At 50.8% G+C, this 22960-nt stretch overlaps 1 protein-coding gene across 2 annotated transcripts in view; it reads left to right on the forward strand.

Annotated features, from left to right (window-relative positions):
• Positions 1 to 22960, forward strand: part of KAZN (kazrin, periplakin interacting protein) — a 1256655-nt gene that overhangs the window by 1215718 nt on the left and 17977 nt on the right. For both annotated transcript variants that reach the window (XM_074380096.1, XM_074380097.1), the window contains 2 exons: positions 18340 to 18545; positions 18972 to 19090. In XM_074380096.1, coding sequence (XP_074236197.1) covers positions 18340 to 18545; positions 18972 to 19090 — 325 coding nt within the window. The remainder of the gene's footprint in view (positions 1 to 18339; positions 18546 to 18971; positions 19091 to 22960) is intronic.

The following is a 22960-nucleotide window of genomic DNA, read 5'->3' on the forward strand; positions in this document are numbered from 1 at the left end:
CGCACGAGGCAGAAGAGCCCCACAGATTGGCTGGGAAATGCCAGTCCTAGGGCGTTCATGATTTTGCTGCTGTCCTAGGTCCTACGTATAGACAGAGGGGCTGAGTCTGTTGGCACAGGGCCCCAGGGGATGGACATGTCCATGCTGCCAGGGCGTCTGGCCCCACCTGGCCTCCAGAGCACCTTGTCACACTTTGGTGGCTCTGAGCTGCTTAATTGCTTTCCCTGGGACAGCCCAGAGATGTCAGAGTCACATCCAAACTGGCTCCATGCCTGTACAAGGCCAGCTTCCTTCCTTATTAGGAGGCTGATGTCTGTGGGGGTGGCGTGGAGCCCGTGGCCGGGGCATGTGGACAAGGAGGGGAGGAAGCAGCCTCTGACAACTGTCACTATGGGGACCAGAGCTGTGGTGGCAGGGAGGAGACTCAAGACAAGCCAGGGGGAGCCTGAGGGACTGTCCGCAAATGGAGGGTCAGCGATAACAGGCCCGGGTCACCGATAGCATCTTGAGTGTGTGTCAGTTCCAAATTCCTCGCGTGTCTTCGTGCGTGTGCAAGTAACAAACTCATCTTAGCGACAGCCTGAGCCCAGCAGAACTGATCAGCCTTCTACAGGGAGGGGCTTGAGGACAGGCCTGGGCTTTGGAGCTAGCTCCTCAGGCTCGATCCCAGCATCGGCACATACCTGCTGTGCGACACCGACTCTCTTTGAGCCTCAGTTTCCCCTCTTTGAAATGGAGATAAAACATCTTGGTCGTTGCAAAGATTAAATAGTAAATGGAGAGACGCATCCAGGACATCCCAGCCGCTTCTCTCAGGGCTGCAGGGGACTCACGTGAGAGAAAATCTCCACTACAGAGCTGGAACCCAGGCTCTGAGTCTGGGCTGTGCCCCCTGCACACAGTTGATTGGCTTTTCTGAGCTCCACTTTTCTCATCTGTAAAATGGGCCCTTGGGAATCGTGAGTCCCCCATCCTCAGGGGAGGAGGCAGTGAGCTCATGCTTACTCGTTGTAAAGCACCAGGCAACCGTGAGCCGTCGTAACTGCGCGGCCTTGTGGTGCCAGCTGGAATTACCGTCACCACCTGCTGTTTTGATCAGCGCCCACTGCAAAAGCGTATTGGGGTGGCAGTGACAAGGACCCACCTTGTGGGCTCTCTCCTGTGCCAGCACTGGGCTGGACACTTACTCATTTCAACCATGCCGTGAACTCAGACGCCTGTGGGGACCCTGCAGATAGGCACAGCAGCACGGGCCCCAGCGGAGGGAAGGAGCCCTCACTCCAGCAAGGCTGCCCGGGGCGATGCCAGCCCATGGTTCCAGAACTTCTGATCTTCTAGAGAAAACAAAATTGTCACATAATCCACCCCAATTCTTTAATAGTAACAACTCATTTTTAAAAAATTAAGTGTCCATTGGGGGCAATTCCATGGCCCTAATCTGTCTCAGGGCCAGCAACTCTGTCACTTCCCGTCTGGATTCTCTCTCTGCGGGCACATCGTGCTCTGACAGTCCCTGCTCTTCCCTTGTCTGTGGAATCCCCGGCCTGTCTGGCTGTGAGCACCCATCTCAATTCAGCACCGTCCTCCTTCACTGGAGAGCTCTCCTGTCCTCCGCTCCCTGACGGACAGGCAGCAGGGGGCCACGTTCGTTTCTGAACCCAGGGAAGTGTTCCCAGGGCTTAGAGTGTTTGGGGAGTGGCAGTGAAGAAGGGAAAAGGGGTCTTCACTCAGCACTGCCCTTGGAGGCCTTGAGTATTGCCGGAATCCTGAGCCCCATCCCCCCGGCCCTGTCCCGGCTCCACCAGGGCTGCACAGGACCAGGTCAGCTGCCTGCAGCCACGTGACTCCGTTGTTTTTTATGGTCGCTACCGGAGTCTCTGGGACTCAGAGATAGGGGTTGGGGGCTTCACCTTCAGGTGAAGATGTTAATGGGCCTGACAATAAGGTGACTCCATATTATCCCAGAAATCCCAGGAGGCTGGCGGTCGTCAGCATGAAAAGCAGCTGCAACCCAGCCTAGGGATACGGATGGGGCTCAGAATGAGGACTGGGGACAAAGACTAGTTTCACGTGGGCAGGGGAGGTAGCAGGGGGCATGCGGAAGGCTAGCATGACTTAGGCTGACCTTTCCTAAGTGCCTACTGTGCCAGGCACGTGGGGGTCCCTTGATGTGCACTTATTAAGTCATTCAACAAACACTGGCTGAACACTTCCTATATGCCAGGCTTAGAGCATAGGACTGAGGATGCAGGTGCAAACGATAAGATAAATTATCCTGACATCATCCGGACTTCCGTGAGGAAACTGAGGCCCAGAGAGATAACATACCTGGCCCAAGGAGACAAAATAAGTGATGTGCTGGGTGCGGTGGTTCATGCCTGTCGTCCCATCGCTTTGGGAGGCCAAGGTGGGCAGATCGCTTGGGGTCAGGAGTTCGAGACCAGCCCGGCCAACTTGGTGAAACCCCTGTCTCTACTAAAAATACAAAAAAAATAGCTGGGCGTGGTGATGCGTGCTTGTAATCACAGGTACTCGGGAGGCTGAGGCGGGACAATCACTTGAACCCAAGAGGCGAAGGTTGCAGCGAGCCGAGATTGTGCCACTGCACTCCAGCCTGGGTGACAAAGCGAGACTCCATCTCAAAAAATAAAAATAAAAAAAATAGGTGATGGAACGAGGCCAAAATTTGGGGTCCAGTGGACTGTTGCCCTACACCACTTTTCGGACAGATATGATTGAAGCTGATTAAACTGTGAGCTGTTAGAATAAGGATTTGTTCTCTAATTTCCAGAATTCCAGTGCTGGAGGGGAGCAGGGGTCATGATTAAAAGTCATCTACCAAGGGAGAGAAGGTTAATTCACAAATAGGAAGAAACCCTGTAGGAGGCAAACCTCCTTTGCCCCATGCCGTGGCTCTCAGCCACCACTCCGGACCCACCAGTTAGAACGTTTCACGAGGCATGCTTGGAAAAGCCAGAATGGGGGCCATTCGCCTATAGGTGTCTCAGTTATAAGACCACCCCCACCCAGGCCTCACCAAAGCTCTCTTCGTTTCGAAGGAAATTAAATAACTGCTGCTCATAAATGTGTTTCCTGTTCCTAAACTGGCCTTCCTGCAATAGACAGTGAAAGTCACTCACCAATGGCTTAGGAAATTCCCAGGAGGCAGTTGAAAGCCTTTGGAGGGAGGTCAGAGGTGGGACAGTTTGCATTTATCACGTAAAATAATCCCCTATCCCATAGAAGGTAGCACCTCCAATTGCCTCACCCTGGGCTACAGGCTTGGCACCTGGCTCAGTGGTGGGTTCCTGTCCCAGTGTGCAAATGGTCAAGGCTTCACCAGGCAGGGTCTCCCAGCTGTCACAGTGCCCAGTGTCCACGGGGCCCGTGGAAGAGGCTCAGCTGAGCCAGAAGGAACCGAGGCTGTCAGGAGGCCCAAGGACGAACCGTGCGCCAGGGAGGGGACTCATTCAAACAAAAGAGGCAGAGCTGCTGAAAATCTAGTTAGGGAGTTAACTAATCCTGTTAATTCATTATTAAAGTTATAACTAGCCGTTAAACTGTGGACACAAGATGAAGGACTTTTCATCTCATTCAATCCTGTTTTTGTTTTTAATGAAAACCAACATAATTTCAGATATATATATATATATATATATATATATTTTTTTTTTTTTTTTTTTTTTTTTTTTGAGACAGAGTCTCTCACTGTCGCTCAGGCTGGAGTACAGTGGTGCAATCTTGGCTACTGCAACCTCCACCTCCTGGGTTCAAGCGATTCTCCTGCCTCAGACTCCCAAATAGCTGGGGTTACAGGCACCCATCACCACACCCGGCTAATTTTTTCGTATTTTTAAGTAGAGACGGGATTTCACTATGTTGGCCAGGCTGGTCTCCAAATTTCAGATGTGTTATGAAACAATGTGAAAGTAGGTTTGGGGTTCAGCTGAGGTCATCACACCCACAGCGATCTGTCGCTCCCAGCTTAGCCTCCCAAGGCTGTGCAGATGCACACGTGTCTGCTCTCTACGTACCTGGAGAAGGATCATCCTCTTGCCCAGGTTGTGTGTGTCAAATACACCCTTCTCATAGGATCCATGAGATTACTTTCATGGTTGTCCATTGGCAGAGAAGCCTGGCAGAAAAACACGTCAGAAAAGAGGAGTGGATGTGGGGATTGCCCAAGGAGGCCCGCGGCTGGGGAAAGATGGGCTTCAGCGGCAGTTGCAAACTAGACAATAAGAAGGACTTCCCAAATGTGGACGCCCCTGCAGCAGTGGGAGCAATTAGCAAGGAAGAAAGAGGAAAGCTTTTGATATATAGACACATGTGTAAAAGCATTAGTAGCTGTCATTGGAGAACTCTGTGTTTGTCTTCCCTGGACTTCTTAGCATCTTCCTCCTAAGTCCGTAAAATTAGAGAATCCTTGTCAAGTATCTCCCCAGGAATGGAGCGCAGAGCAGTGTGAATCCTGGCCAACTCCAGGATCTCAATTCTCTTTGGAAAATTCTCCTAGTGTGGGAGGAGGGACTGGCGGAGGAGGGTGTCCTCCGGGCTTCGGGGCAGGGTGGCTGGTCATGGGACAAAGCACAGATGCCCACGTGATTTTTTAAAGCATAAAGCAGTAATTGCAGGTAAAAGCAGAGCTCCGTTGGATCGTTCTATTTACTTTATGATGTCATAAATAAGGACATGTTGGGGTCCACCAGCATTTTAGCCCTGGGCCTCCTGGCCAGCCTGGCCCTGGGGTCAGGGGTGCTGCGGGTTGGTGGCAGGGCCCATGCCACCTCACTGCCCAACCGGGGTCCTGCCATCAGCCGCTAGCAGCTACAGTGGAGAGTGACTGATGGGCTCTCCTCCTGCTGCTCTTCACGCCCACACTGTCCCTGGTCCTGTCGGCTGCCACAGAGGCCTTTCACCCATTTCATACTTATTTCATGGGGCTTGTGAGTGAGAGGGTCAGCAAAGCATCCACATCCAACAGGGCGGCCATGATCGGGCCATACAAAGTTGGTTTTTCACATTGTCATGCAGTGTTTACAAAATGGGAATTCAGCTTTTGGAGCTGCAGGTGTTGCTGGGGGCTCTCCTGCCACTTCCTGAGGGCAGAGAGTGTCGACAGTAGTTGGCTGCCTGCACAGAGCTGGGCTGGGCTGAGAACAGAGGCCTGGAGGTGGAAGCGGGCAGGGCTCTCTCTGTGCCTTAGGGCAGGCTGGGGACAGTGGGAGCGGCAGCTGGTGGATGGAAGTCAGGGATACTGCTACGCCTCCCAGGATGCGTGGGACACTCCGTTACAATGACATCTGGCCCCATATGCCAACAGTGCCAATGTTCAGAGGCCTTGCCATGGGCACAGGTGTGGATGAGGTGGGGTTGGCAGAAGATGAGGCCACAGAGGGAGGCCTGCTCCCTCCCTCCCTCCCTCCATTCCTCTCTTCCTGCCTGCCTTCTTTTTTTTTTTTTTTTTTTTTCTTGAAATGGAGTTTCGCTCTTGTTGCCCAGGTTGGAGTGCAATGGCACGATCTCAGCTCACTGCAGCCTCTGCCTCCTGGATTCAAGTGATTCTCCTGCCTCTGCCTCCTGAGTAGCAGGGATTATGGGCATGCACCACCACACCCGGCTAATTTTTTTTATATTTTAGTAGAGATGAGGTTTTACCGTGTTGGTCAGGCTGGTCTTGAACTCCTGACCTCAAATTATCCGCTCACCTCAGCCTCCGAAAGTGCTGGGATTACAGGCATGAGCCACTGCACCCAGCCCTGCCTTCTTTTACTCAATACTTACGGGGCTCATTCGGTTGCAGGCAGTGCTGGGCTAGGGCTGGCTCACACAGGCCCACGGATGGATGTCTTCCAACTCCACGTCCAGTGACAGCCTGCCCGTCACTGAAACTGCCCACAATAGGAGTATTTGCACCACGGAAATTGACAAACAAATGCTGAAACCAGTGTACCTCTTGAAAAGATAAGAGCCGGTTGTTAAGTGTGGTTGGGTCCTTGCTAGATACTAGAGATGTCTAGGGAGCAAAACCAGGCCCGGTGCCTGCCCACGTGTGGTTTACAGTCTGCGGGGAGACACAGACATTCATCAAATAATTACTCAACTGTTCGTTTCAGCTGTGAGAAGTGTCATGCCAGAAAGTTTCCAGGAATTAAGTGTGTGTGTGTGTGTGTGTGTGTGTGTGTGTGTATGTACGTGCGTCTTGGGGTTGTAGAATAGCCATACAAGGAAGGAGTCCCTGAAAGAATCCACATTGAAACAGAGCCTGAGCCTGTGTGAGGGTTCGCCAGGCAGAGAGGAAAGTGCAGGCCGCCGTTCAGGCCGAGGGAACAGCAGGTTCAGGAATTGGAGAGCGGGGATAAGGAGCATCAGGGACATGCAAGAAGCCCAGGGTGCCAAGGGCAGGGGTGAGAGGCTGAGGATGAGGCTGCCGAGGCCAGCCTGTGAGTCACAGCCAGCACCTTGGACTTCACCAGGGAGCCACTGAAGGATGTTGAGCAGAAGAGGTCCCTGGGAAGATACCATTTTTAAAAATGTCCTCTGGGCCTGAAGAGGATGGAATGAAAGGGGAAGGGGGAGGTCGGGTGTTGAGCTACGGCTGAAGTGTTCTGGAAAGGAGGTGGTGGAGCCCACTGAGACGGGGTTCAGGTGAAGGAGACTCAAGAGGGACGGAATTCAGCAGGGGACCTTTGAACCTCAGCCTGCCCTCACCCAGCTCACTGCCTCAACTCTGCCTCAGTGGCAGCTAGGGTTTAAGTGCCCTGGCTCTCAGGTCTGAGGTCTGAGACCCTGTGGGGCAGCAATAGGCCCAGCTAGGTGCAGGGACACATCCGGCCACCTCACCCTCCAGGGAAGCCTGGTTCTCTGTGCCATCTCCAACTCAGACACACAGGACACATTTAGAACTAAAGCTTTCCCACCAGGCTCCAGGGAACTCTGGGTCCAGGCACATATTTGATCCCAGGCACACAGAGGCCAGGGAGGTGCCACTGTGCTTGACGCTGCAGGCCTGGAAAGAGCCCCAGAAGCCCAGGGCACGGGCCACTCAGCCACAGGCTGGATATAGACTCAACATTTTAAATAGAAAAAGAGAGGGAAGAAAAGTGTTAATTAAAATGCTAGAGCTCTAAGTCTGTCCCATAGCTGCTGCCAAGGGTGTCTGCCAATGGCACTCAGAGGTCAGGAGCATGGGGGACCAGGGTGAAGAATGCCACCTCCCACCCTGCTGGGGTTGGGAGACTAAGAGTCAGGGCTGCTCTGTCACTCTTCACGCGCGGCGGGGCGTAGAATTTACGAGGCCTTTACCTCTAGGCCTCTACTTTTATTTTTGTTTTGTTTTGTTTTGTTTTGCTCTATTTTGAGACAGAGTCTCTCTTTGTCGCCCAGGCTAGAGTGCAGTGGCGCAATCTCTGCTCACTGCAACCTCCATCTCTCAAGTTCAAGCAATTCTCATGCCTCAGCCTCCCAAGTAGCTAGGATTACAGGCACACACCACCATGCCGGCTAATTTTTGTATTTTTAGGAGAGGTAGGTTTCATCATGTTGGCCAGGCTGGTCTTGAACTCCTGACCACAAGTGATCCACCTCTGCGTTTTTAACCAGGACCCTGGTAGCTGATGTCCCTGGTCTAAAGACCACTCTAGGAGCAAGTAGGCTGGGCTCCCGCCTCTAAGTGCCAGACCCACTGCAAGACAGAGTGATGTACCACATGGCCTTGAAGGTACCTTTTAGCCCTAGAACCCTGAATCCCACTGGGTGAGAGGCCCAGGTGACCCCATTCGTGATGCCATTTGAGCAGCAAGGGCCAGCGTGCTCCAGACTCTTCAGAGGTAGGCACCTTTCCTCACTCTGAATGGATTTTAGACAGGCATGTGGAGTCATGCCTGTTCGGCCCCTTTTAGTTGCAAATGTCAACCTCAGGCTGGGTAGAGGAGGGACTGCTTCAGGGCAAAGATGGTGGAAAGCAGTACATAGCAAAAGCTTCCCAAAGCTTCTGCCGGACACTAGTGAATGGCGCACTGGGCCTGTCCGGCCATCAGCTCTGGCTCCAGGCTGCCTGTGTCACTCCCGCCCAGGGCTCACCTCCACCAAAGTCTACCATCCTTCCTTCCATCCCGCCTTTCCATGCCACCCGTCCTATCAGAGGGCCCAGTAGTTCAGTCAGCATTAGGCACGAGTGTCTCTGGTCATAGAATGAATATCTAGGCACCGTAGGGTTTGGTAGAGCAGCCAAAGGATGGACAGACACACAGAGCCCCAAGTTAAGTGGCGACACCCATGTCCACATCGGCACGTCTTTCCCCATCATGGGCGTTGGGATCCCATCGAGTCTGTCTCGGTCCTGAAGCCTGTCTCTCTGTCTCTTCTCTGTGTCTGTCTCTCACTTTGAATCATGGTCAACTTCAAGTTCCCCAGCCTGGCAGGCAGGGCCGGGAGCGACTTCCCAGCCTGTGAGAGTAGAGTCCCATGCCCCACTCCCCGTCCCACCTTTTGCTAGTTTGAGCAATCCTTGCCCTTGTTCTCCTATAACCAAGCACAGGCATCCAGGGACAGGCAAGAGGGCTGCGTACATAGGTTCTTCTACCCTGGGAGGTGGGGAGTTTGGGGTTGAGGCCGAGCCCCCACCCTAGCTTGCTGGAAGCATCAGTGAACCGCTCTGAGCCGTCACTTTCCATCTGAAATGTGCCCTTTGCACCTTTATCCCTGGGAGAAGGCAAGAGAAACTGAGGCTTCCCAAGAGAATATCCAAGTGAAAAATGGTCTCATCTTCCTGGGATGTCAAAACAAGTAGAACAAAGAAGGGCTGAGCTGAGGGGGAAGGGAAAGGAAATGGTAGTTCCCATAACCTGGGCGTTTACCATCACTAATGACATTGAACGTCACCAGATACCAGGCCCAGGTAATAAAAATACGGATAGACTTGTCTGATGGCCTAGGCAGTCACTTTGTGGCAGGGGAGACGGACAGGCCATGCATCAGCAGTGCCAGCAGGAAACAGTGTACTGGGTGGGCATACACACAGCCAGAGGGACGGCCACTCAGGGCAGCCTGGGGGAGACATACGCGGAGGGGCCTCCCTCTACAAAACCTGTAAATCTGGAATGAAACATACTTATTCACACATTCCTGGTCTCACAAAAAATAAGGGAAATCCCCAAGACATCTACGGACAAAAAGCAGAAGCTGTAAGCTAACACGAGAGCCGGAGCGGTGCCTGATGACTGAAGGCAAAAGCTGAGGTTGTCCTAGAGGCAAAGGCTGCTATCAGGACTGTTATCGGGGGTTACCTCTGGGGATGCGTTAAAGTGGAAGAACACAGCGGAGACTCTGTCATTCAACCTGAGTCTCTCCAAGGGGAATGAAGCGGCCCCTGGACCCCGGCCTCGTCCCTACACCTCTTCTCTTCCCCACCACAGCCGAAGTTAATGTAAATCCTCTCTGGCGAAAGGCATCTGCTGCTTAGACCCTAAAGAGTCTGTAAATTAAGATTAAATATGTGTTCAGCAAAAACAAACAGCAAATTTAGACGCCCCAGGGTCTTCTCAGATACAGTAATTATCAGTACCAAATATAAAATACTATGCACAAAATACTTAAAGAACTGTAAAGACGAAATCACACACGGTGAGCAAACAACAGGAAACTGACAGACCAGGAAAACTTGAAAGAAAAAACAAATACAACATTTTAGAAATTAACAATATGGAACATTGAAAATAAATAAGAGGGGGAGTTAAACAGCAGACTAAACAGGTGAAAAGAGAATTTCAAAAACAGAAAAAAGATCTAAGAAAATTTCCCAGAATGCAATGCACAGAGCTAAGATGAACGCTATGAAGGAGAAATGACTATATCTAATAGAGTAGCCACTAGCCCACATGTTGCTTCTTAGATTTATATTTGAATTAATTAAAATTAAATACAACTAAAACTCAGGTCTTTAGTTGCACTAGGCATATTTTACCTCTGTTGAATTTTCCTTTTTTCTTTATTTTTTATTTATTTATTTATTTATTTTTTTGAGATGGAGTTTCACTGTCACCCAGGCTGAGTACAGTGGCATAATCTCAGCTCACTTCAACCTCCACCTTCCAGGTTCAAGGGATTCTCCTGCCTCAGCCCAGGCACCTGCCACCATGCCCAGCTAATTTTTGTATTTTTAGTAGAAATGGGGTTGTACCATCTTGCCCAAGCTGGTCTCAAACTCCTAGGCTCAAGCAGGCCTCCCACCTCAGCCTCCCAAAGTGCTGGGATTATAGGCATGAGCCACCGCCCGCCACCCACTAGCCACATTTTAAATGCTCATAACGACACGTGGCTAATGGCTATCCTATTGGGCGGTGAAGGTAATAGCAGATTTTCATCAGCACAGAAAGTTCTGTTGGATAGCACCGGGCCACAAGATGGGAAAAAAAAGAAAGTCCAGCTTATGTCTAGATGGAATCCTAGAAGGAGAGAACAGAGAGAATGAAAAAGAGGTAACATTGTAAGAGATAATGGTTCAGAATATTCCAAAAAGGAGTCCAGAGATACAGGAAGCACAATTTATATTGTTCAGAGTAAATGTTTAAAATCCACATCCAGCCACATTGTAATGAAACTTCAAAACACCAAGGACAAAGAGAAAATCTCGAAAGTAGCTAATGAAAGCAAAATCAGACTTGCAGCGGACTTCTCTTTAGCAAAACTGAAGACCTACGATCATGGAATGGTGTCTTCCAAGTGCTAAAACAAAACACGAACTCTCAACCTAAAACTGTGCACCCAGCAAAACCCCTTTGAAGAAGAAGGGTGAAATAAACTGTCTTCAGATAGGCAAAAGCTGTGACGGTTCAGTACCAAAACACTTTTAATCGAAACATCTTCTAAATCATGTTCTTCAGGAATAAGAAACGTTATTCCAGAAGGAAGGTCTAAGGACAAGAAGACATTATGAGCAAAGAAATTTGGTAAACATGTAAGTCCATGATTTTAAGCAAGCGCTACCAGTATGAAATAATCATCACAACAATGTATAAATGAGGGGCTTTTAAAATAGGATAGAATTAAAATCTTGGATACGGCAGCGTGTAACTCAGGAGGAATGCTCAGATTTCATAGGTTTTAAGTAATTCTTACTATATAGGACGGCATCAGGATACCGAACAACCCCAGGTTTTGTTAAGATAAATATGTATAGTGAGTTTTCAAAGATAATCATTAAGGCAGTGGTCCTAGCAGGGCTCTACCCCCAGGGTTTCTGTTCCAGGCAATCTGGGGTACAGTTCTAGAATGTTCCTTTCTACCAAATTTCCCAATGTTGCTAATGCTATTAGTCCAGTACCACACTTAGAGAAGTGCAAGCACTACACTAACAACAGAAACACAGAAAGCTGAACTTCCAAACCAGCAGAGGGAGGAGGGAGACGGAATGAGAAAAGAAACCGAAGAAGAAGGTACCTTCCATCCAGACCAGCTCCGTCCGATAGAAGCTAATGCAAGCCACATGTGTAACTTTAGACCTTCTATTAGCCACATTCCAAGTAGAAAGAAACGGGTGACATGACTTTTAATAGCATATTTTATTTAAAGTGGTATATCCAAAATATGATCAATATGTTATCAATTTAAAAATGATTATGAGATAGCGTACATGTTTTCTGGTACTGTCTTCAAACTCCAGTATGTGTTTTATTTTTATTTATTTATTTATTTATTTATTTATTGACAGGGTCTTATTCTGCCACCCAGGCTGGAGTGCAGTGGCCAGATCTCGGCTCACTACAACCTCTGCCTCCCGGTTCAAGCAATTCTCCTGCCTCAGCCTTCCAAGGAACTGGGATTACAGGCAGGCACCACCATGCTCAACTAATTTTGTTTTGTGTTCTTTTTTTTGGGGGGGGGGCGGTTGGGTTTTGACTTTCTTGGTTTGTTTTTTGGGGGTTTTCTTGAGACAGAATTTCACTCTTGTTGCCCAGGCTGGAGTGCAATGGCGCAATCTCAGCTCACCACACCATCTCCCTCCCATGTTCAAGCAATTCTCCTGCCTCAGCCTCCCAAGTAGCTGGGATTACAGGCATACACCACCACGCCCGGCTAATATTTATATTTTTAGTGGAGACAGGGTTTCACCATGTTGGCCAAGCTGATCTTGAACTCCTGACCTCAGGTAATCCACCCACCTTGGCCTCCCAAAATGCCAGGATTACAGGCATCAGCCACCGTGCCTGGCCATTATTTTATATTTTTAGTAGAGACGGGGTTTCACCATGTTGGCCAGGCTGTTCTTGAACACCCAGCCTCAAGTGATCTGCCTTCCAAAGTGCTGGGATTATAGGCTTGAACCACCGCACCTGGCCCTTAAGTCACTTCTCAGTGTGAACTAGCCACGTGACGTGTTCAGTAGGCACATGTGGCTTGTAGCAGCCATACTGGACAGAGCAGTCTGGACAGTAGGTGACATGATCCTGCAGAGAACAGAGGCCCCCACTCTATCACTGAGTGTCCACTCTGTGCCAGACACAAGGCTGAACACTGCACACACCATCTCATTTCATCCTCACGTGAGATTAAGCGTGATCATCATCCCCATTTTACAGAGGGGAAAACCGAGGTTGAGAAAATGTAAAACACTTGCATAAGATCATCTGGTTGGTAGCCCACTGAGCTGGTATTCAAACCGAGGGCTCCCATATTTCAGTGCCAACCTCGGACCCTCTCGGCCAGGGGTTTCTCTATGTGGTTTATTGCACTGGGCCAGATAGTAATGATTTTAGGCTTTGTGCATCTGTCTCAACTACTCAACTCTGCCATTGCCACATGAAAGCAGCTTTAGACAATAAATAAACAAATGGGCATGGCTGTGATCTAATAAAAGCTTTATTTAGAAAAGCAGGAGGGAGGGCTGGATTCAGCCCAGGGCCGTCGTCTGCTGACCTCTATGCTGGGCCAACAAATGGCCTCTGAAAGGCCCCATGTAGGGGAGACCTCGATGTTCACACTCAGTAGTACTAATATTCTGGGGGTGGGGTGTGCACGCGTGCATATGTGTTGGGGGAGGGTGGTGGAAGGTGGCAGAGCCTCTCATTCCAAAGTCCACAGGCGTCCTGGTTTCTGGAAGGATCCAGAGTGACTACCTTTTAATGGTAGCTTCTGAGACTCCGCCAGGGACTCAGCCAGCACCCCTGACTCGGCAGCCCCTCCATGGCGCAGCCTGGCCATCAACATGAGTTATTTCTGCTCTCAAGACTGAGAAGAAGGGAAATAAAAGCCAGGATTGATGGAATCCGGACATAAAAATCTGGCCCCTTAATGCCTGCATTTTGGAAACTGCCTTTAATTAATGGTTTATGACCCCAGAGGCCCCCTAGACTCCTCCCAAGCTCTTCTGTCACGCAGTCTCCCTGGTGCTGAGTCCTCAGGGTTGAGGGAGAGGGAGGCGGTGGTGAACAGCGATGGTGAATAGCTATCTTGCAGAAACCAAAATGTGTGGTTTGCGCACATGAACCCAGCTTGGCCTCTGGCATTCCTAGGGCCTGGACTCCATAAATAATGCGAGTTGTAAAGCCAGCTCTCCTTATAGCCCTGAGGCCTGCTTGCTACACAAAATGGGAACCCAAGTAACCCACACACACTCACAAAGACACACAGGCACACGCACACACGCTCACACATGCACACCAGAAATCTGCTGCTTCTGTTTGTGCACGTATCTGTCATCCCCTTCTGACCCTCTACTCCCTCTCTCACTCTCCTCTTTCCAATTTACTTTTCCATCGTTATCGTGGCTGGGCACCCTTTCTCTCCCCAGATGCTGTTCTTGCAACCTTCCCCTCTTCTGGGGGACTCAGGAGCAGGTGATAACTTCTGCTCCCATCTCCTTTCTCCCCTTCCCATGCCCCTTTAGCTCCCTTTCTTGGGGAGACGTATCATAGCCAAGGGCTGCAGACACCTGCAGCCCACCCACCTGGGCGTAGAACAGAAAGACGCGCCCTCATCTCACCGAGAGCCCCACCCCTCCCACCTCAACCAGGCAGGAGTCCAGCAGGGACAGTGAATTTCTGCCTGCCAGCCTGGACAACCAGCAGGACTTGTTCCCTCCAAAGTCACCAAAGCTGCACCCAGGAATGTAGCAGGAAGGAGGCCACTGCAGCTGAGCTCTAAATGTGGCTAAACAGTGCCCAAGCCCCAGGAGAGGGACCCCTTGTTACCATCAACAGCCACCTTGACTGAGTGTCTCCTGTCAGCCTGATAAAAGAGACATCAGAAAAAGCATTCCTATATGACGAATGCATTTGGGAGTAAACAAAACGGATTAGACTCTGGAAGCATAGCCGTAGCAAGCCATAGGTGCATCTGGAGAGGGGGCAGCAAAGGGAAGCTTTTATTGGCAAAAAGAGAAGTTACATAAGCTGCTTGGAAACAGACTTCATTGGCTGTGGAGGCTCAAAGCTACAGTTGGCACCTGTTCATTGGCGGAGACACCGTTACTGGGCACTGCTCTTTGGAGAACATCTTATCTGAATTGCTGCAGTCCCGAAGAAGGAATTTCTTGGGGGTTGTTTTAGAAAGTCCTTGAGACAGTCCTTATCTCAGATATGCAAGCATCCGTTCCCCTCCTTCATGCCTTTGCGGCTCTAATTCTTTTGGATCTGACAAAAGTGATTTCATCCTGGTATCTGCAACTTTCACACTCCTATAGCTTCCCATTCAGAGTTTATAACATTGATTTCAAGCTAGGAGGCAGATACGCTCATCATTCCCATTTTATATATGGAGAAACGGAGGTTTCAGGAAATCTGCCTGAAGCTGAGGTCTGTTCAGCTCCAAAGCCTGATCCACATGGATGACACGGGCCATGTCTTGGAACTTTGGGTAACCAGATTTGGCCACACGTCACCTCTCCTCTTCCCAGAAGCGCATAACAGAGGTGATACTCAGCTACTGGAATAAGACAGAGTGAAGCCCGCCAGGCTGGAGGCCTTCCGGGAGCTCTCAGCTCTCTCCCACCCGGGAAGGAGGCCCTGTTTCTGTGCCTGTTTCAATCCCTATAGAACTTGGAGTCCTGCGCCTGATCAGAAAGACTTCCCTGCAAGCCACGCCAGTCCATGGGAGCCAGGCATCAGCCCGGGCACCCGTCTGCACCCCTGGCTGGACGGCCCTCTCACCAGGCCGGAACCTGGGGCCCTGGTGGGACTGCAGAGGCAGCTGCTGTTTCCAAATTCTCGGGTGCTATGGCAACAAGAGGTCACTCAGACTGGCGACCTGAACAGAGCTCTCTGCAAGCTCTGCCATTTCCCTGGGAAATATAAAGACCTTCAGCCACTGAAAAGGGAAACACGACCATGTTGGCAGTGACCTCTCAACCTGTACTTGTCCCAGAACGGACAGCCCTGTCACACTCACCCCGGCTGAGTCCTCACAGCAGCCCACAGAGGAGGCAGGCAGCACAGAACAGTACCAGGCCAGCATTACAGAGGGGAAACTGAGGCACAAGGTGTTTGGGAGACAGGTTTTGATGGAGATGGGGATGATGGATGAGTGTGTGGTCACCACGTATGTGCAGCTCTTTTCAAAGAGTCCCTCAAGGAGTTTAAAATGGAGAGAGGGAAGGCGTTGCAGGGAGGGGGTTTCTAACTTGAAAAAGTGACATTTCTAGGCTGTCTTTTTCCCCCATGTCAAACATCATATAGTCAATGCAGAAAACTTGGGAGACAAGTATGCGCCCAGTCACAGATGTCCTCACACACTCACATACCACGTTCACACACACACTTGCACAATTACCTACCGCTGCTTTCCAGAGACAGACGTTTCATGTTTATCCAGCTTGTACTTTATATCTATTTTTATATATTAGATTTTATCCATCTAGTATATTGTATAAATATACAGGTACATGTAATAATTAAACACTTTACATCTACGTATAATTTTTAAACCACAGTCAGGGTTACACTGTGCCTGCTGTGTATTCCTTTTTCTTTTTCTTTTTCTTTTTTTGAGACACAGTCTCACTCTGTCACCCAGGTTGGAGTGCAGTGGTGCAATTTCGGCTCACTGCAACCTCCGCCTCCCGGGTTCAAGCGATTCTCCTGCCTCAGCCTCTCGATTAGCTGGGATTACAGGCACACGCCACCATGCCCAGCTAATTTGTTGTATTTTTAGTAGAGACAGGGTTTCACCATGTTAGTCAGGATGGTCTCGATCTCCTGACCTCGTGATTCGCCCTCCTTGGCTTGCCAAAGTGCTGGGATTACAGGCGTGAGCCACTGCGCCCAGCCCACGTCCAGGTAATTTTTCGGTATTTTTGGTAGAGATGAGGTTTCCCCATGTTGCCCAGGCTGGTCTCAAACTCCTGAGCTCAAGCCTTTTGCCCACCTCGGCCTCCCAAAGTGTCGGGATTACAGGTGTGAGCCACCACACCCAGCCTGTTTATGTTTTTACGTAATCCTGTTTTAGAGAGATTCTTTTTCCCTCTCAATTGCATCTCCGTAACCTGAACTTTGCATATTTACCAGGCATTGATTCGGCCAACCATAGATGGAAGAGTGGGGTTGGAAAATGTTGGTAGATGGATTTATTTATTTATTTATTTGGTCTATAGGGACCACTCCAGAAACTGCTTTTGGTGTCTTAAGAAATGAAGCTGAGTTCCATTTATCCTAAGAAAATAAATCACCTGGTTGCCCAAAGGTGACTGCCGCTGTGTTGCTTACAATAGCGAAAAATTGGAAACGAACCCCATGCCCATCAGTGGGAGGCAGGTGAAATAAATTACGGAGCCTCCTTCTGATGAATCCCTCGCAGCAAAAAGGTACTGCAGGTCTCTACTGAGATGGAAAGATGTCCTCCACAGCGAAAGCAAACAGGCATGTCACAAAATGCGTGCACCCTGTAAGCAGGCGGGTCTGTGTCTGTTTGTAAGTGTGGCTTTTCTGTATCCCAAAGAATATTTAACAGCTGGCTGTCCCTGAGTGGTGTCAATGGAGAAAAATGAAGAGACAGGTCTCAGTCATTTTCGGAGGTGTATTTGTCGAAGTTAAGGACGCATGCCCGGGAGACAGAGCTACGCCTCTCTCCGAAGATGATTTCGAGGGCTCCAAATTTAAAGGGGAAAGGACAAGATATTGACAAGCACACAGTTTTCATATAAGAGGGGAATGGTGATAAATAACCATGCGTGCCTTTGTCTGGCCCAAAGAATCTGCATTTTTATGTAAGGTAACATAGTCAGATGGGGAAAACCCAGGGAATCGGCGTTTTTACATAAGATTTTGAGTAGAATCTTATAAATGGGGCAGGGGAATAGTCAGATATGCATTTGTGCCAGATGAGCAGAGGGGTGAATACTGTGTGAAGATAAGCTAGCCATCTACATTGCCACGGTGAATTTTAACAGACATGCTTTAGGGTAAATATCTCGGAGCTCACTAGGAATTTCCTTGTGGGCCACATATGAGGGAGGTGTGTAACTGTTCATCTTGAAGCCATCTTATGCAACTGTTCCCAGCTTGACTTTTCCCTTTGGCTTAATGAGTTCGGGGTCCCAAGATTTATTTTTGTTGGAAATAGTTGCTCAGTGCCGCAAAGAAAAATTAGCACAGAGACAAAGGATCTTTTAGCCACGCAATTTTTACTTCCTGGACTGCAGGAAGGCTGCTCTCACTAGCCATTTTGCCATGAGAGTACAATATACAAAGAAAAACACACAAACTTATTTGTTACGCATTTGGGGTCTTCCTTACTGCTGGGTCTGATCTCGGTTGGCTGGAACCAGACCTCACAATCTAAACTAAAACCCGATTAGCTAATAACTTAAAACTTTTTAAAACAGGTAAAAGCAATGGAGAGCTGGGACATGCCTGTGAGCACGTCCAGATATCCTCACAGTCAGGTGCTCACAGTCTCTGCTGCCTCCGGGGACCAGCCTGAGCAGCTCTGCACATTGGCCAGCACAGATATCTTGGTTAAAGTACAAGGACATAGAGTGTGTTCTTACGTGCCTGTGAGCACGGCATGTCTAACAGCTGCATAGGATAGGGCTTAACAAAGAGTTATTGGCACACTCATTTTTTAACAAGAAAGGCAACTTTAAAAAGGAGCTTTTCTATTTCCCACGATTTTCTTTTCACAGCTGTATGGGGTGATCTTCATTTCCTGTTTTATTTTTTTCTGGCACAAGGTTTTTCTTTTCTTTCCATAGATGACTTCTGTGGTGGGAGCAAGGGCAGAAAAACAAAAAAAGCCAAAAGCCATTTTGATTTAGAAGAGAAGAAATGCGCGGGGGGACCTCGTCCTCTGCCTCCGGCCGGGGGTGCAGCCTGGTCCCCCAGCGTGGCCTGCGCTTGTGTGTTGCAGACTCCGACAGCCAGTGCAGCCCGACCCGGCAGAGCCTCAGCCTGTCGGAAGGCGAGGAGCAGATGGACCGGCTGCAGCAGGTGGAGCTGGTGAGGACCACCCCCATGTCCCACTGGAAGGCGGGCACCGTCCAGGCCTGGCTGGAGATGGTGATGGCCATGCCCATGTACGTCAAGGCCTGCGCGGAGAATGTGAAGAGCGGGAAGGTAGGCGACCCCGGCCCCTGTGGGACGTCCTCCATTCCCTGCGTGAGCTTTATGCACCCAGAAGCTGGCCTGCCCCCGGCTCCCACCCTGGAGTCAGGAGAAGGCGCAATCTAGGAGCCGGCCAATGCCATCAACCTCCGATGTACCTGCTCAGTCACTGTGCCGCCCTGGCAAGGCACAGAGCCCTTCTGAGCCCCAGCTGCCTCATCCTGAAAATGGGCTCAAGCTTTGTTTACCTGCCAAAGGGAAAGGGCTCTTTCTGCCGGGATGGGAATTCCGGCCCACGTCACAGCTGCAGAGGTTTCCATGTGCCCTGACCCCACTGTAGGAAAGGTGGCTAGGAGACAGGAAGGAGCCCCCCACCAACACACCCCCTCTAGGGCAGGAACCCCGCAGCCCCCACATGACCCTCCCTTCCGGGGGCAGGTGCTGCTGAGCCTGAGTGACGAGGACCTGCAGCTGGGCCTGGGCGTCTGCAGCTCCCTGCACCGGCGGAAGCTGCGCCTGGCCATCGAGGACTATCGCGACGCCGAGGCAGGCCGCAGGTGAGGCCACCACGAGGGGCCCCGGGGGAGGAGGGAGAAAAGTCCTCCTGAGGCCTTTGGTCACACAGGTGGGGGAGTGGGGCACTACGGGCTGGGCCAGGTGTGGGGGACATGGGGCTGTGACTAAGATGGTCTGGGGATGCCCCTGAGGAGGGGGCTGGGGCACACCCCTGCACTGCTCTGGACCAGCCCCCTCCGTAGAGAGACAGACACACCTAGATGAGAGGCCCCAAATGCCCTAGGACACCCCCCAACCAATGCGGGAGCCTCACCAGCCCCCAGAACTCCTCTGCCCCCGGGGACCAGCCTGAGCAGCTCTGCGCACTGGCCACAATGACGTCTGCTGCTGGCTCTTACTGTTCCAGGGCGAGGAAAGACAGCGAGGCAGAGCAGAGGCTGGCAGAGATCAAACAAGCACCAAGGGGCCGGGCGGGGCAGGGGGGCTTCTCTTGGTGGGCATACCTGGGTGCGGCATGGCAGGGCCTTCCCATCAGGTGTACCCCGCAGGCCACCCGTCCCCGCCTCTCACCCTTGGCCTGCCTGCCTCTCTCCTAACTTTCTGTGAGCAAAATTTGTTGAGCAGGGGTGGCTGCAGGGTAAAAGGAAGAAACCTCACCCCCACCCCGCCCCACCCCGTTCTGAGTATGTGGAGAGGGGAGGAACTCACTTTGTAAATCTGACACTTCTGTTTTGCATAATTATGTCCTTCACTGGTTTCCCTATCATTTTTGTGCAGTTAATTAATCAAACCTGGTGGTGTGTGCTGTAATTTGCAGAAGCAGCTTAGTGGATTTTTTTAGAAGCAGGGATTGCGGTGGAAAATCGGGTTGGTTTGGGAGCAGGAAAACCAAATCCATGTGTATGCTGGAGAGGGGCCCTTAGCATGATTCTCGGGTGGCAGGAAGTGCCGAGGTGAGACTGGACCAGAAACACAGGGATCGACTCAGACAGAGAAAGTGCCAGGCCTCAGTGGTACCATCAGGACACCGGCCCACCCTAGACAGGGCTAGGTTGAGGGACCGGGGAGGGGTCATGAGGGCAACCCATGCTGGGCTTCCCACCTCCTAACCAGTTCCATCCCAAAGCCCCTCACCATCCTTGGTTACCCAAGTTGGAAATTCCTCCTGCCCCCTTGCCCCACACCCAGCAGGGTCCATAAACACTGCCTGTGTTCACTGAACAGGGTGGGGATGGCTGCTTCACCTCTCAAAAACTTGAGAAGTCTGGGCTACTGCCTGGGTTCCCCCAAAATGGGGTTTGGGCTGCCATAACAAAATGCCACCCCCCAGGGGCTTAGACAACGGAAACTTCCATCTCACAGTTCTGAGGCTGGAAGTCTGCAGCTGGGAGGCCTGGATGGCTGGGAGCTGGGGAGGGCTTTTTTCTGGCTTGCAGAAGGCAACCTTCTTGCTGTGTCCTCACATGGGGAGGGAGAAAGAGGGAGGGGGAGAGAGTGCTGCCGCTGATCTCTTCCTGGAAGGACAATAATCTCACCATGAAGGGCACCCCTACAGCCTCATCCAATCACCTCCCAAAGGCCCCAGCCCCAAATGGAAGGTTAGGATTTCAGCATATGAATTGGGTTAGGGGGAACATTTAATCCCTAACAGTGGCACCCTGTAACCTCCAGGAAGCAGGAGTCTGTGGTGCCAGGGATCATGGACCCCATGCTTAGACACCCCCAGGGCTTCCTGGAGAAGGCAGAGGCCTTATTTCGAGTTTTCTATTCCCAGTGGGAGTCTGGCCTATCTCCAGTTTGCCACCTGACCTTGCCCTCTCTGGGACTGTTTCCCACCTGGGAAATGAAGGGAGTTAAATTAGGACAGTGGTTTTTAAACTTTCGAGGCTCATGGCCACTTGAGAGAATCTAATGAGAGCTTTTGACACTTTCTCTGCAGGAAATACACAAAACTTCACAGCTTTTCGCTGCACTGGGTTGTTGGGTGGGGGTCCATGGACTCGGGGGTAAGAACTCCAAGTGAGTTCATCTTCAAGAACATTTTCAGCCATGACGTCTTGTGTGCCCATTGGGGAAGATGCTGCCCTCTCTGGGACTGGGCTCTTTATCTACAAAATACCGGTGACAAAACCCACCAACCCCTTGCCAATCTATCATCACCACCTTATGAATATCATTTTATTTATCCTCACATCAACGCAGCGTAGACATGCTTATTCCTGTTTTAAAGATGGAGAAGACTGGGTACAGTGGCTCACGCCTGTAATCCCAGCACTTTGGGAGGCTGAGGCAGCCAGGTTACCTGACATCAGGAGGTCGAGACCAGCCTAACCAACATGGTGAAACCCCGTCTCTACTAAAAATACAAAAATCAGCAGGCGCGGTGGTGGGTGCCTGTAATCCCAGCTACTGGGGAGGCTGAGGCAGGAGAACTGCTTGAATCCAGGAGGCGGAGGTTGCCGTGAGTGGAGATCACGTCATTGCGCTCCAGCCTGGGCAACAAGAGCGAAACTCCATCTCAAAAAAAAAAAAAATTGGAGACAATTGGGTGCAGAGAAATGATGAGCAGAAAGTCACACCACAAAAGACCTGACCAAAGCCATTGCCTTTCCGGTATCCCATGCTGCCTTTGTGTTAAAAACAATAGCAGCTCCTCCTACTACTATTCACGGAACACCAGGTGTGTCCCAGACCCTGTGTTAGGAGTTTTGCATTCTCCACTCTTTGAGTCCCTACAACTCCATGAGGCAAACACGATTCTCCCTCATTTTACAGAGGAAAAAACAGAGACCCAGAGGTTCAAGGTTCCAGAGCTAAAAATAATAGAGCCAGAACAGCCCCTCATCTTCCATGCTGTGCTGTGACCCAGACAATATCTAAATTTTGTGCGTGTTCTCAGATTTCAGAATCTAATCTAACTCCAGTTCAGGGACGGGGCAGTGGCAAATTTTATAAAATGTCTGAATTCCTTTAAAATCATGCTTTTTTTTTTTTCAACTTAGCTCTTATAATAAATAGCTCAAACCAACAGCTGGGAACATATCGCCAAGCTGGGGCCCCATGGGGACAATGTTAATGAAAAGAGAACATTTCTGAAGGGCAGGAGCACATTAATTGTGGGCATGCAGATGGAGATGGCTGATTATGGATGGTCCTCTCTCGAGTAGGTTAAGTGGGGTGACCCCTCCCCAATTCCCCACCCCAACTCTTGTTGCACCACTGATTTGCTGAGCAAACTCTTGCTCCAGAGAGGAGAGGAGCCCGTTCTAGTCTCCATCAGTGACAAAGCTGACCCAGTGGCATCTGATTCAGAGGGCTGTGGGCTCTCTCCACCTCCTGCTGGAGAGAAGGATCCTCCTGTAACAAGGCTGAGCCTGGTCCTTGCAGGGCTGGGAGGGGTACTACCCCAGGACATTTTCATCCTGGAAGGGAGGTTGTCTTGGGCCAGAAGGTTCCGGTTCAGGAGCTCCAGCTGGGCAGCCTCCAGGTGGACTGGGGCAAATGCCCCGCTCACCCAGCCCTGCTCCGTCATCCACACATTCAAATGTGAAACAAGCACTGGTAAGTGTGAACTCTGAGCCTGAAAGGGCCCTGGACATTCACAGATAAGCCACCCCTAGTCCTGCCCTCCAGGAGCTGACTGTCCAGTGAGGCAGCTGGCCAGATGCATAGCCACGAACCACAGTGTGACTGGTCCGGGGATGGGAACTCTCAGGGGCTTCGGGCACAGAGACCCAGCATGGCATCTTGGAAGGCTTCCAGGAGATCAGACATCTCTGCGGAGTCCATAGGAGCTCACCAGGGGAAGAGCGTGGGGTGGAGAACAGGCCGGGAGACAAGGGGCCCCCAGTGGACCCAAGTGGTTCTGGGAGGCCAAGGGGCAGAGGGAAGGAGAGTGAAGCCAAGCTGGG

The sequence above is a fragment of the Saimiri boliviensis genome, chromosome 11 (assembly GCF_048565385.1).
Source record: "Saimiri boliviensis isolate mSaiBol1 chromosome 11, mSaiBol1.pri, whole genome shotgun sequence".
Classification (NCBI taxonomy): Eukaryota; Metazoa; Chordata; class Mammalia; order Primates; family Cebidae; genus Saimiri; species Saimiri boliviensis.